General features: G+C 37.2%; 1 protein-coding gene across 3 annotated transcripts in view; it reads right to left on the reverse strand.

Annotated features, from left to right (window-relative positions):
• Positions 1–1,525: 1,525 nt before the first annotated feature.
• LOC139137053 (gamma-butyrobetaine dioxygenase-like) overlaps positions 1,526–12,900 on the reverse strand; it is a 19,151-nt gene continuing 7,776 nt past the window's right edge. For all 3 annotated transcript variants that reach the window (XM_070705006.1, XM_070705005.1, XM_070705004.1), the window contains 5 exons: positions 10,368–12,900; positions 9,918–10,023; positions 8,644–8,840; positions 7,769–7,935; positions 1,526–7,050 (listed from right to left, as the gene is read on the reverse strand). The exon at positions 10,368–12,900 is cut by the window's right edge and continues 999 nt beyond it. In XM_070705006.1, the coding sequence (XP_070561107.1) occupies positions 6,881–7,050; positions 7,769–7,935; positions 8,644–8,840; positions 9,918–10,023; positions 10,368–11,125 (1,398 nt within the window). In that variant the 5' untranslated portion in view covers positions 11,126–12,900 and the 3' untranslated portion in view covers positions 1,526–6,880. The remainder of the gene's footprint in view (positions 7,051–7,768; positions 7,936–8,643; positions 8,841–9,917; positions 10,024–10,367) is intronic.

Below are 12,900 nucleotides of genomic sequence, written 5' to 3' on the forward strand. Positions count from 1 at the left end.
ATCTGTTGGTTTTGTGTGTGTTTCTGGTGTCTAGTAAGTTTTCCTTGTTGTATCGTTGACCTTTGTAAATGACTTGGTCAAGATATGTTATTTCGTGTGAGGAACTTTCATATGAAAATTTGAAAGTGGGATGCATTTTGTTGATTAGTGTAATGAATCCGTGGAGTTCGTGTTCAGTTCCAATGAAGATTAGGAATGTAATAAAGGGAAAGCGGCTGCACACATCACCTACACTATTTTTTCGTTCTCTGTGTTTGTGTTTGATTTTGTGTGTTTGGCTATTGGTGTTTGTGTTTGATTTTGTGTGTTTGGCTATTCACTGCATCCTTTGTCCACCAGTAACAGTCATCGAGGACCTCAACTTTTTCACCTAATGAGAACGCGTAATGAGCCATGTTTTCTGTGTTTTCCGGTGTTTGGCTTAATTGCTAACGAAACTTTTAATTTTAATTGTTTTCGAAGTCAACTATCCAAGCATTTTAAGAGGGGTGATCAAAAAGGCCAGAACAGCCATTTTTACCAACCGGGTTCAAGAACCCGGGAAAGGTGTTAAAAGTGTGCGATAGATGTGTTTACGACATAAACATTACGAACAGTAGGATTAAGATAGGTATGAATATCCAAACTGCCCATTTTCTGTGTGGGGAAAAGTTGGAATGAAAAAAAATTGTCCGTTTGATTACTTTTTCTGATTTTCATGCCCACTCAAATCCCCTCTTTCCTCAACTAAACATGCTTCATATTTTTAAACTAAGTAATTACTGTTCTTGCCTTTTTGTTTTTGATTTCAAAAATAACGGTTTTCCAATCACTATTAACAATTGTTTGATCTTCCTCGCCATGGGTACTCTACACGATCAGTAGAGCATAGCAATTATTGTATTCCTAAAACAAGGCTTACCGTCACACAACACAACATTAAGTATGCAGCAATTAACCATTGGAATTCTCCACCTTCTTCATTTAAGCAAATAACGTGTAGACAAAGGTTCAAAGTAGAATTAAGAAACTACTTAATGAACATATAACAATATGTATCTTTTTTCTTGAGTTGTTTATGTATCTAATGTATTTTATTTCCTCTTTATCTCCGATATGTATTTTTGTCTTACTTGAGCCCTTTATGGCATCATCGTTTGCAGTTTTTAGCTGAGTAGCGGGCCATGGACTCGACTGGTCCTTATGGACTATTTCTATGGTCCAAACCAGATAAAGTCATAGTTTCACAGTCACTGTAATATTTTTCTTGTAATTGTCCGTTTATCTGGTTGAATAAACATTCATTCAAAAAGGAAACGATTGTAGAGAAATGTTTATTCTCCCGGGGAAATAAGAATTTCTGAGTTAAAAATTAAGTTATGAATGACTGACTATGAATGAGAGTGGACTAATTCAGTTAGCTAAATTATCAAAGTTCTGAACATTAGCCAGGAATTGCAAAAGTGTACATGACGATTTGACAGACAAGTCTTTATTTCCATATCATAAGTTTTTTTAAAGATAATTGCAAAAAGCAAACAGCTGATTGGAAAATTAAGGAGAGTGAATCTACTGATATTGAGGGATAAAATAATTTAACTCTTCTAACGAAAAAATGCTAGCCTCTAGAGTGCTAGCCTAATTTTGACTAAATGCTCCAAATCATATTTTATGAAGTAGTTCAGTCTTGGCGGTCAGTGTCTATAGACCGCAAACAACGTGTGGGTCAAGGTTATAAATGATTTTCCACAATTGCTTTTATTTGCCAATTTTTGACTAAATGCTCCAAATCATGAGGCTCTCTCCACATATGTCTATTCTCGGTCAATCTTGATAGTTTGCTCCCCCGGGGTCACTCACCCTAATTTGGGTAAGGGTGTTCCCTGGACAGATCGACTTCAAAGCACACAGACTACACAATCTTCCGTTAGATAGGGGAATATGCGGATAAAACCAAAATTTCAGTCAAAACACTGACATGGAAATTCTACATTTTCATGAAATTATAAGCAAAATCGGACTGGGTGCAAAAACAGGGGTTAAAAGTCTACCTTTATTTCTGCATAAGGCGAAAATGAGGGTCAAAGTCTTAGTATGCGTCTTTCTACCCTTCCTATGTAGTCCGGCAGCCAAATCCACTTTTTGTCCTGAACCTTGTGTTAGGGTCTTAAGTTTTTTTTAAACCGGATTTTGCTAGTCAAGATAACCAAAGTGAAAAATATAGTTACTGGATCTCTGTCAGTATTGAGCAATTTTAGATAATTAGCATAAACAAAATGGCCGCCAAATTATCACAAATTACCATTGGAAGCAGTAGAAGTAGGCTTTATATTGTTAAAGTCTGCTAGTAAAAGCACATTTCTATTAGTGCTTCAACTAAAAAAAGGTAAGTAATCATAGATGAATAAATTTAAATACTAATTTGCATAAATTAACACAAAATTATCACAATTACCATTGGAAGCAGTAGAAGTAGGCTTTATATTGTTTAAGTGTGCTAGTAAAAGCACATTTCTATTAGTGCTTCAACTAAAAAAGGTTAGTAATCTTAGATGAATAAATTTAAATACTCATTTTTAAATACTCATTTGCATAAATTAACACATAAACCAAATTTTATAGGAAAGCTTGAACTGTACCAAAGTAGATTATAAACAATGCTACAATGAATGCTAAATGAATTGGTGCGGAAAAGGGGAAGGCAGCTCCACACACCATACTACTTTTGCGGATATTCAGTGTTTTCCTATGTTACTCGTAATATGTTTTATATTTTCGTCTTCTATAATTTTGGACACAGTGTTGGGACACTATGGCGAAGCAAAAAGTTTACAACGAGGTAAAAGTAGGCTCCGTGTTTCATACAGCTCTCTCAACATTATACACGTGCCCGAACACAAATATAACCGGTCTAATAACTGGCAAACGAAAATACCACAACAGTCTTACAAGGAATACAATCTCTAACAGAAAGAGACCAAATACAACAAGCAAAGAAGCTCCTCGGACGTTTCGAAGAAGAAGTCAAATAACAACTTACACATAAACACAAAATATAAGTTGTTACGTACAAAAACTACTTCCCCAACCAAACCAAAGGGCTCTTTTTCAGGGCCACCAAATTTTTCAGCCAAAGAACTACCATTGAAATACGATGGCCAGGCCGCCATCATATTCAAAATACACACAGAGAAAATTTAACAGATTGAAGAAATTTTCTCTGATAATGGAAGCAAAAGAAAAGAATTAATTAAAGAAACAAACAAAAAATAAGACGCAAACAGGCGTACCAAATACAAATCCCTAAGAACACTAAATGTATTAAATATCTCTCGGAATATAAACAGCACGATTGTAACTAATTTGGGATAATTGGATTTTCATATTTTGCGAATTTCTGAAAAGTGTACATGTTCGGTGCCATATAGCTGAATGTTGTAGTATCGCAAATTACTCATTAAAACAAGTGTGTAATATAAAGAAAAAAACAGATTAGATTACATTTGAAGATTCAATCGACATTACGTCACCATCCAATTATCCAAAATTAGTTCCAATTGTGTTAACTCCTGAAATAACATTGAATAGAGGCTTAAAATTTATTCCTGGAAAATTCCGAAATTCATTTCAATACAACCAAATCTAACATAATATAGGCAGAAAAAATGCCATTAAAACACTATCAAATTGAACCATAACATTACCATAAAACCATTCGATAAAGACAGGGGAAACGGAATAGAAATATCAAATTAAACAGATTACATTGAAGAAAGTCACAGACTTTTAAGCCAAAAGAGATTACGATACAAAAGCGCATGTAAATGACAGCGACAACACAACCAGAAAACTACACGGACATGTACTAAAATAAACAAATAGACAAATGATACGTTCAAATATCATGATCCCTTGAATACACATAATATGCACACCAACGCAGTATCCACTCCAAAAATTCAAAAAAGTCACCAGCATCAGCAAAATTCATTTGTCGTCATGGTCCAAATTATTTATGGCTGCTCTAGCCCAACACACAAAATATCGGAATACATAAGATAGACTATTTCTTAAAACTGATTGTACAAAACCAGCCAATGTACATTAAAGACGCATCGGACTTTACCAACAAACATAGCAAGATAACAATACAACATAATCTGCATAATGCATTACTAGTCACTCTGGATGTAATCTCGATGTACACAAATACTCCACAAACTGAAGCAAGCTGTCACAAACGCACTTGATTCAGTTTCAACTATCAATTACAGCTGTAAAATATAAAGAAAAGATCGAAGCGTTCCACTAAAGAATGACTAACAATATTTCTGCAACATAACTCGGTTGAATTTAACAGAAACGTCTATCAACAGATTTGTGGCTGTAGCCTGGATTCACCAGTTTCGCCGGAAATCGCTGATACAACATTCTACAACCTTGAAACTGAGGACATTAAACTACACAAAAGCAGACTTTGCTTTTGGAAACGCTTCAGAGATGATGTTTTCATGATCTATACGGGAACAGAAACTGAGCTGAATGTGAATTTACGGCTAACATCAAGAAGTTACACTGAACTTTCAAATTTACAATAGAGTATTCTCCTCAAAGTGTCATTAATGATTTACAAAGTCAACGATACAATAAAGGGAGAATTCTCGACACAAAAACTCACTAAAATAACTGACCATTTCAATATCTAGCCAGAAACTCGTGCGACCCGAAAAGGTATTTTTACTGATTTAATTAAGGTAAATTGCTGAGATATGCCCGTGTAACAACATATAATAATAACCAAGACTTGACAAGAAAGTTGAATTTTCAACAAAAAACAAAAACAAAACAAAAAACAAGGTTATAAGACCACGTAAATCGCACAATCAGAAAAAGGAAGTTGGACACACAAAGTGCGAATCGTACCTCAAACTAGGGAAAATCAATAATAACAAAACTAATATACATATAATACGCAACCAAATACAGTCCACAAATTAGAAAAATCGATATAATAGCACTAACGATGAAATGGAAAATAATTAAAAGCGATGAACGTCTTCAGCTTTTGTTCCATGAAAAAACCAATAATAGCATACAAGAGAAACAAAACTTAAAAGATGAATTACTTGTAGTAAGAGCCAAAATCAACGCAAAGGATCAACGAAAAAGAGAAAAAACCCGAATGAACACATAAGTAAAGAACAAGAGAGTTCAACAACATCCAAAGGAAAACAGGCCATACACAGACAATACAAAAATACAATCTCACACTGGATGGGATTCAGATCCAAATATATCAGTAATAATTTCGTTACTAAATGAACAAATGTAATTCTGGAGGTCATACACGAACAAAATAAGGATAACAATATTAAGAGACTGAAGAAGAACTCACATTTCAGAGTTTCGAAATGCACGTTAAAATGGATCACAAATGATTTTTGACACCACAGACCGAACGACGAATCGTCATAGTACATCAAAAAATAATTAAACCCCCCAAAAATACACATATTAAGAGTAACATACGAAAAAATTGAACATCCTCAAATATAGTATGGTGTGTTGAGCCGCCTTCCCCTTTTTACCTTTAGAGAACCCGAGTAACTTTGGAAATATCTTCTATAAGTTATTGTACCCCAAACCCATAGTCTTTTTCTGATACACAAAGTGTGGCTAATCATGGATTCAATGTGATGTCAGCAGATTCCATATCAACCTCGAAAGTAGTGTAAGTCACAACGTTTTTTTCTTAAATGTACATCAAATGCATTGATAGTCGAGCTAGGAAAAGTTCCAACCTTACTTAATCATTGTTTCGGTTAGAAAATCACAACTCAGGTTGGTTTTAGCCAAGGCATAACGATCACTAACTTACTTAGAAACATAACAGAGTCTCTTGGGAGAGTGAAACACACAATTACCAGAACACTGTGCGCATAAGTTTATATCTTTTTACCAGTATACAGACAAGTACTCGACAATGGGCGAAGGCTAAACTAGTCGGTTGCTTATATGTCTGATTATCAACATTAAATTTGCAACAGAAAAAGAAGTTTATGTACGTGCAACTATTAAAACTGATGTAAAAGCTACTGTGTTAAAAATAACTGCACAAAGTACAGTAAATAATAATAATGTAGAGTTACGCTTCGTAACAACGAATTGTTTACAGCTGGTCGCCATCTTGAAATTATGCAAATTAGCATGTCATTCAAATAATATATGCCAACATTTATGTTCCAGTTTGCCGTTAGCAACTGCTTGGTGATTAAACGAGAAAAACAAAGTTACAGTATGTATAAAGCCATTTGAGTCTTCTTTCTCATACAAAGTGCAATAAGCTGGCGGCCATTTTGATTATGCTAATTTTCTCAAATTGCTCAATGCTGACATAAGGCCAGTAGTTATACTTCTTTTTGTGGTGGTCTTGGCAAACGAATCAACCAAGAAAAAAACTTAAGACCACAAAGCAAGGTTTACCCCACTGGCAGCTGGCTGCCGGAAATGTTTACAGCTAGCCGCCATCTTGAAATTATGCAAATTAGCATGTCATTCAAATAATATATGCAAATATTTATGTTCCAGTTTTCCGTCAGCAGCTGCTTGGTGATTAAACGAGAAAAACAAAGTTACAACATGTATAAAGCCATTTGAGTCTTCTTTCTCATACAAAGTGCAATAAGCTGGCGGCCATTTTGATTATGCTAATTTTCTCAAATTGCTCGATGCTGACAGAGGGCCAGTAATTAAATTCTTTTTTTGGTGGTCTTGACAAACGAAATCCACCGAGAAAAAACTTAAGACCACAAAGCAAGGTTTACCCCACGGGCTGCCGGACTAATGATACTGCCCCCGGGTTTGTTCCAAGGGTTGTCAACGCAGTTTCTGGCTTAAGACATCAATATTCGTGGAAGGGCATTCCAAGCTTCTCCCTCAGACAGCGAATCCTCGAATAAACGCCATCCCAATCCAGGAAGGCAATTTCAAAATGTCGCTCAGCACCTTCAGTTACTTGGAATGCTTTTCGTCCATGTAGAATACGAATGTTGTTAACCATGACCATGTCACCTGACAAAGAATGACAAATATTCAAGCTAGGTAAGTCTATCTACAACGCGATTTAAGTTTCAGAGGGAGTACGGAAACACGCGAGAAGCAAAGTAAAAAGTTAAATGGAAATGAAAAATCAGGCGGTTTGACCTCTCGTCACTTGCATGAAACATTTATTTCACACAACTCGCAATGTCGGGCGTATAATCGGTAAGTAAAATCCAATTTTACACCTTCGTTTTTACAAAAGGCTAATGTTAAAAGTTATTCCTATCTAGAGCAACCTAGATGACAGACGCGTGTGTCGCCGAAACATTGTTTGATGTAAAAACTCTTTCGAAGACTGGGACTAGGTCGACCCCGGCCTACATTTAGTTCATTACCAGCTTTTCTGCAAAGAATGACAGATAATAATGACATCTTGTATATATCATGTAACCTTTTGCTTATTTACATAAGGTAACGTTTCGGTAACATATATAGATAACAAATTTTAACACCCTTGAACACCCTCGCACAGATTGTAGAGGACAAAGAGACAAAATTATACTACGTAAAAAGGACCATAATATTCCATCCCCGGATAGTCCTTGGACTTCTCTGGGGAGTATATATAAATACAGAGGGACAGATGTTATGTCCTATGACATAAATGCAAACCTTGTCAGTCATCTCAGAAATTTACCACGAGTGTGGGTTTGTTATGGACAAAGTTCCAAATCCACTAACCGCTTACCAGGTTGCATTCGAAAATTGACTGTATTCTCAGGTCGATGTATCAGGTCATCGTAAGTCTTAATGGCTTTGAAATATTGGTAGACTTTCTCTACAGGCATGCGTAGTCTAATATCACGTGATGTATGGTCGTAATGCACTTCAGCAAGATTGCCATGTCTGTCAAAACTGTTGGCGAGAGAGAGAAAGAGAGAAGGTGTGTGTGTGTGTGTGTGTGTGTGTGTGTGTGTGTGTGTTTCATGTTTTAGATAAGGGTACTGAATATTACAATTGCAACGGTGTTTAGTGCAGTTGAACGAGCAATATTTACTTTCATGGCGACTTTTAGAGACCAAATAAGAACCACCCTTTAACAGACTGACAGTCGCAACACAAAGACAGTCTTAAGTCATTTTCGATTGTGAAACGGATGAAAATTCGCCCAATTTCTTTGTCATCAATCTTTAAACAGTTTCATCACTTGATGGTTTCATTTCACTGTACCTGAATTCTCGCCATTGGCTTTCGCAAGCATTTAGTTAATCACACGTTCTGTTGCCGTACCTTATTACCCACTGTAATTTGATAGATATGTATACCTTGCGATATCTTTGAAACGTAGATGTATTCAAGCTATGTTTGTCTGTATGTTTTGGAAAATAAACTGCTGTAATAACCCTCCTCTGAACAACATCCAAGTATCCAATTAGCCCGCAAATGCAAATTGCACTTACTGTTACATGTTGAAATACAAAGGCTACTTTTGATATGATATCAAGATGTTTGAAATTGGAGAGAAGATTCGATTTGTGTCGACACTACCTAGACAACGGCGTACCCTTCGAAATTTAGAATTGAAAAACACTGTAAAATACAAACGTTTGTAAACTCATTTACCTGAAAGTAGGCCAGGCACATTTGGTATAGAATTCGGTCTTATGTTTGTTTTTCTGGATGAAATCACAGTGGAAGTCGCAAAGTATCTGGAAGGCTGCGGGGTTCTCTTCTTTGAGTTGCAGGGCAGTCTTGAAACCGTCAGCAAACATACTTTCTCCTCCAATTGTACTTTGTTGGATGCAGTGGAGTGCGGTGATCTGTTGAAATGGTAATAAAAGCAATGTTGGACCCACTGAATGTCTACAGCAGAAATATTTTCAAACTTTTGACAGTAAAATGCCTTTTGTCATACCATCCTTACAAACCAATTTTTGGCATTTTCAGTAGCTACTGAACGAGCCAATTAATGTGTAAAAACGACTAACAACTTATCTATATCTAAAAAAAAGATTGATGAGAAAACTATGACAATATAATTGACACTGTAGTTTTCATTTTAGTTGTGTCATGACTTTTAAAATACCACAGGCTTGTGTTCTCGGCAACAAATGGTAACTTACTGCTGTAGCCATGCATGACAATAACGCATTACGTGGTCATTGTCTATCGCGATTCGCCAAAAACAGTCATGTGACCAGAAAATAGATAAGTCCAGATCTAACTTGCTCGAGAAAGTGATGTCAAAGGGTATTTACATCAAAGACTATTTTGTGGAGTGACTGTGGTAGAATAATGTGAGGTTTTGTTCCGATCATACAACTATCCTGCAGATCGCATTTACAGAGAAAATCAATCATTTACCCGAGTGGAACTGTACCGGTTTGCAAGTTATCGGCATTTAAAACAACCGTATACCGTTTATTCGGCGGCCAACCGCTTCAACACTTGACGGCGGAGTCGGTCGGTCAAGGTTAACGCTGTCAGATAATGGTGGATGGCGAAAGCTTTCGACTAGAAATTTCGTTGGGTATGCTATCAATTGCTTATTGTATTCCGTCGTTGTCATCGTAATTTCCAGTAGAAGGGAACAATTACTGTCGGAATGGTTAAATTGCGCGGTTTAGATCGGGCACCAACATTGGTGACATAGACGAGGGTTGTCGTGACGTTAGAACGACCCCAGAGTATATATCACGGTATTTTCTGTTCAGGGACGACAAACTTGGCTTCTGCACGTGATGAGGACTTTTTGTCGGAGCTGGTCTACGTCATACAGTACAGTACGATCTGCGCGCGTGCTGTGTCAGTTCCTGTAATACATATATAGTTAGTGGAATCGGGCCTCTGGTCCACTACAAAACAGACTGAAATAAAAAAAAATGTATGTTACTTACGCCTGCTGTATGGTAGTGATGACTAAAGTCAGTATGCAGACCGAGTTTGAATCCAGTGTCAGCTATATTACTTGGGTTTGCCTTGCTTTTAAGTGTGAGTACATATCTGCAATGTGCGCAGAAAAAGACATTTATGTTGTTTCTCATCCTCGCGTTCTAGACTAGCAGCCTGGCCTTGTTTTTAAGTGTTCACTTGAAAGACAGAATTGATATTTACAAAAATGACAGTGTGTTACGCATGGCAAAAAATGGAATATTTCTAATGTATGTACACAATGTAGGCCTACAGTATGTATGTATGTATGTATGTATGTATGTATGTATGTATGCATGCATCGTATGTATGTACGTTTGTATGTACGTATGTGTCTATCTTTCTATCAAACTATGAATCTATGTGTATATGTATCTATGTATGGACAGCTAACATTTAAAAAAAAAACACCTCACCCGTTATTAACACGTTTAATATACGATATCCGTTCCGCAATTTTTTCTACATTCCCCGTTTCCGTAGGTACGCCCTTCATCAATGTGAGTCCAACGTCTCGCAGGTCTTCAAGAAAATTCAACAACTTCGTATCATCAGACATGATTTCATCGAACTGATGTGTTGGCAGTTCGTCTAGAAGCTCCGACCCCCACAGTCGGATATTTTTCTTCCTTACGTCTTCCTTGAACGTCACATCTTTTAGCAAGCTTGCTTCAAATGGAGACAGATGATTGTCTGGCCAGTGAATTTCAATTTCAGAACCCTGTGTAGATACTTTGACACCAGTTGGTTCGATGTCTATGTCCAGATCTTCCATTAAAGAGATCCTGCCATAAGCGTCGTGGTGCCAGCACGTGTTGCAACGACAGTTGGCGCGAAGCCACACGAAGGGATACCTTGAAACGGTTCCGTCGTCCCACCCGACGAGCACCATTTTTGACGACCCACATATTTTTGCCTGCTTTATCAAAGGTTTCGCACCCCTTGCTGCATGTTGGTTGAACTGCGACTGTAACCCCAGACCGTCACCAGAGAAGGCCCGTTGATTTTGGGTGCAAAGGTTACTACCGTCATTTGACCTTGATGCAAGCGATGTCCTTGATAGCATTTGTGTTGATTTTCTGCTCAGTCGGACATTCCGAATGCATCTCACGCCACCTGAGACCTTTAAAATTGATCTGGAGCGGTCGACAACTCGCAACATCAAAACTAACATTATAATAATTACTGAAGTATAGCTCCTGATGCGAATTTAGTTCTGAGTGCGGCAGAACTAACTAGAAGGCAGTCACCAACTTAACGTCCTTGACAATACTGACCTTCACCTGATTCCTGCATAAAAACTAATGACCCCTTCTCCTGGATCAAAAAGAAGTGACCCGCCCCTTTGCCAAATAATTTGCATTTCAATATAGCTGTGCGTGCAGTCTTCGGACAGAACGGGCAAAGTTGGCGTGTCTATTATCAGTTATTAATAATAATTAATAATTCTACTCCTTGCGACGAAACTCCAATTCAGCTACAAACATTTGGGAACCATCAGAGATGCCATTATTCCTTAGCTGACCATCAAATAAAACTTCAACCACGTAGTTTTAATGGTATGCAAATGACATCATGACCTATCTGGAGTGTAGCCGGTTTTGATGAAAATGAATGAAATCAACGATGGTCAATGCCGCCGAAGGCAAAACTTAGGGATCGAATTAAGATAAACTCTATTTTTTTTATTTGGAGCAATTTTTTCTTGTATTGAATTATATGAATAGCTTTCATAGTGTTGACAGAAAAAGTCAGTCTTTTATTCTCCGAAAATTTAGGAAAATCACACAGTAATCATTCCACATAGACTTAATTCTCGGCCGCCATGACACGGGGTCAACCAGAGCAGAAATTTCCCTGCATGCTTTGCGGTGTTTTGATAATTAGAAACGGACTCAATCCGAAGGTTGATACAAGAACGATAAGTAGCGCAACTATCATACCAATACTATGTTGCATTGAACACTAGGAAACATAGTCTGGTTCCCTGACCCGTTTACCCCCGTAGAGGGCGTGGGGAAAACCACGCCCTCTACCGGGGAAAAAGGTTCAGGGATCCAGACTATAGGAAACATACATTACTATACAACTATACAAGCGGATTTCACAAGTTTGCATTAATCCTAAATTTGGCAGCACCAAGCACAACACTTTTTGGCTGCCTGCTAGTCTGTCGGTATTCCTAATAAAATACTGTAGGCTCATTAATTTTCAATGGGATAGAATTTCACTATTTCGATGGTTGATCCAGTTTGACTTGGATTTTCACTTAAGGGAGTATGCGCCTCGAAAGTGAAAGACTTAAACTTTCATTGAAACTTTGCTTAAGAAATCTTTCAACCTTCCCTTTCAAAATCAAGAATAAAAATCGGGGTCACCGTTCAAACTTTTGAACAAGAGAAACAAATTAATTACTCAAGATTTAGCGATATTTGATATTCAAAATGGCCGCCATCCCTCTGTTAACACTATGGAGAAAAAATAAAATTTTCGATTTTCAAAAAACTAAGCCGTTGAAAAGTTTTCTTATACTAAGAGCTTTAAAATGAATCCCCACAAGTGCTAGATCAGAAAAGAATTGAAAAAGATTTAGAGTCCGAATATCTGTCCCTGAGGCGCGATTACCTCAATATAATCAAACCACTGAGATGGCTGAGCTGGTGGTGCTGACATATGTAGGTGGAAGTGACAAACTTTCATTGTAGGTCGCATTTCTCTCTGTTTTTCACCGAGGAGGGAGCAATTGAAAACAGGGTTCAAAGACTGGAAAGGAAATTTGAGTTATGAATGCCACAATTGGCTAATTCAATAATATCAAAATCGTACTTTGTAAAATATCTTGCAGTATTGCATAAATTGCCAAGGCAAGCCATACACTGCCGAGTACGTACAGCTGAGGGTCACTTTTCTGTAAATTATCATATATCCCAGCGGGTAGTTAAAAAGACA

This window comes from Ptychodera flava, chromosome 7 (assembly GCF_041260155.1).
Source record: "Ptychodera flava strain L36383 chromosome 7, AS_Pfla_20210202, whole genome shotgun sequence".
Taxonomy (NCBI): Eukaryota; Metazoa; Hemichordata; class Enteropneusta; family Ptychoderidae; genus Ptychodera; species Ptychodera flava.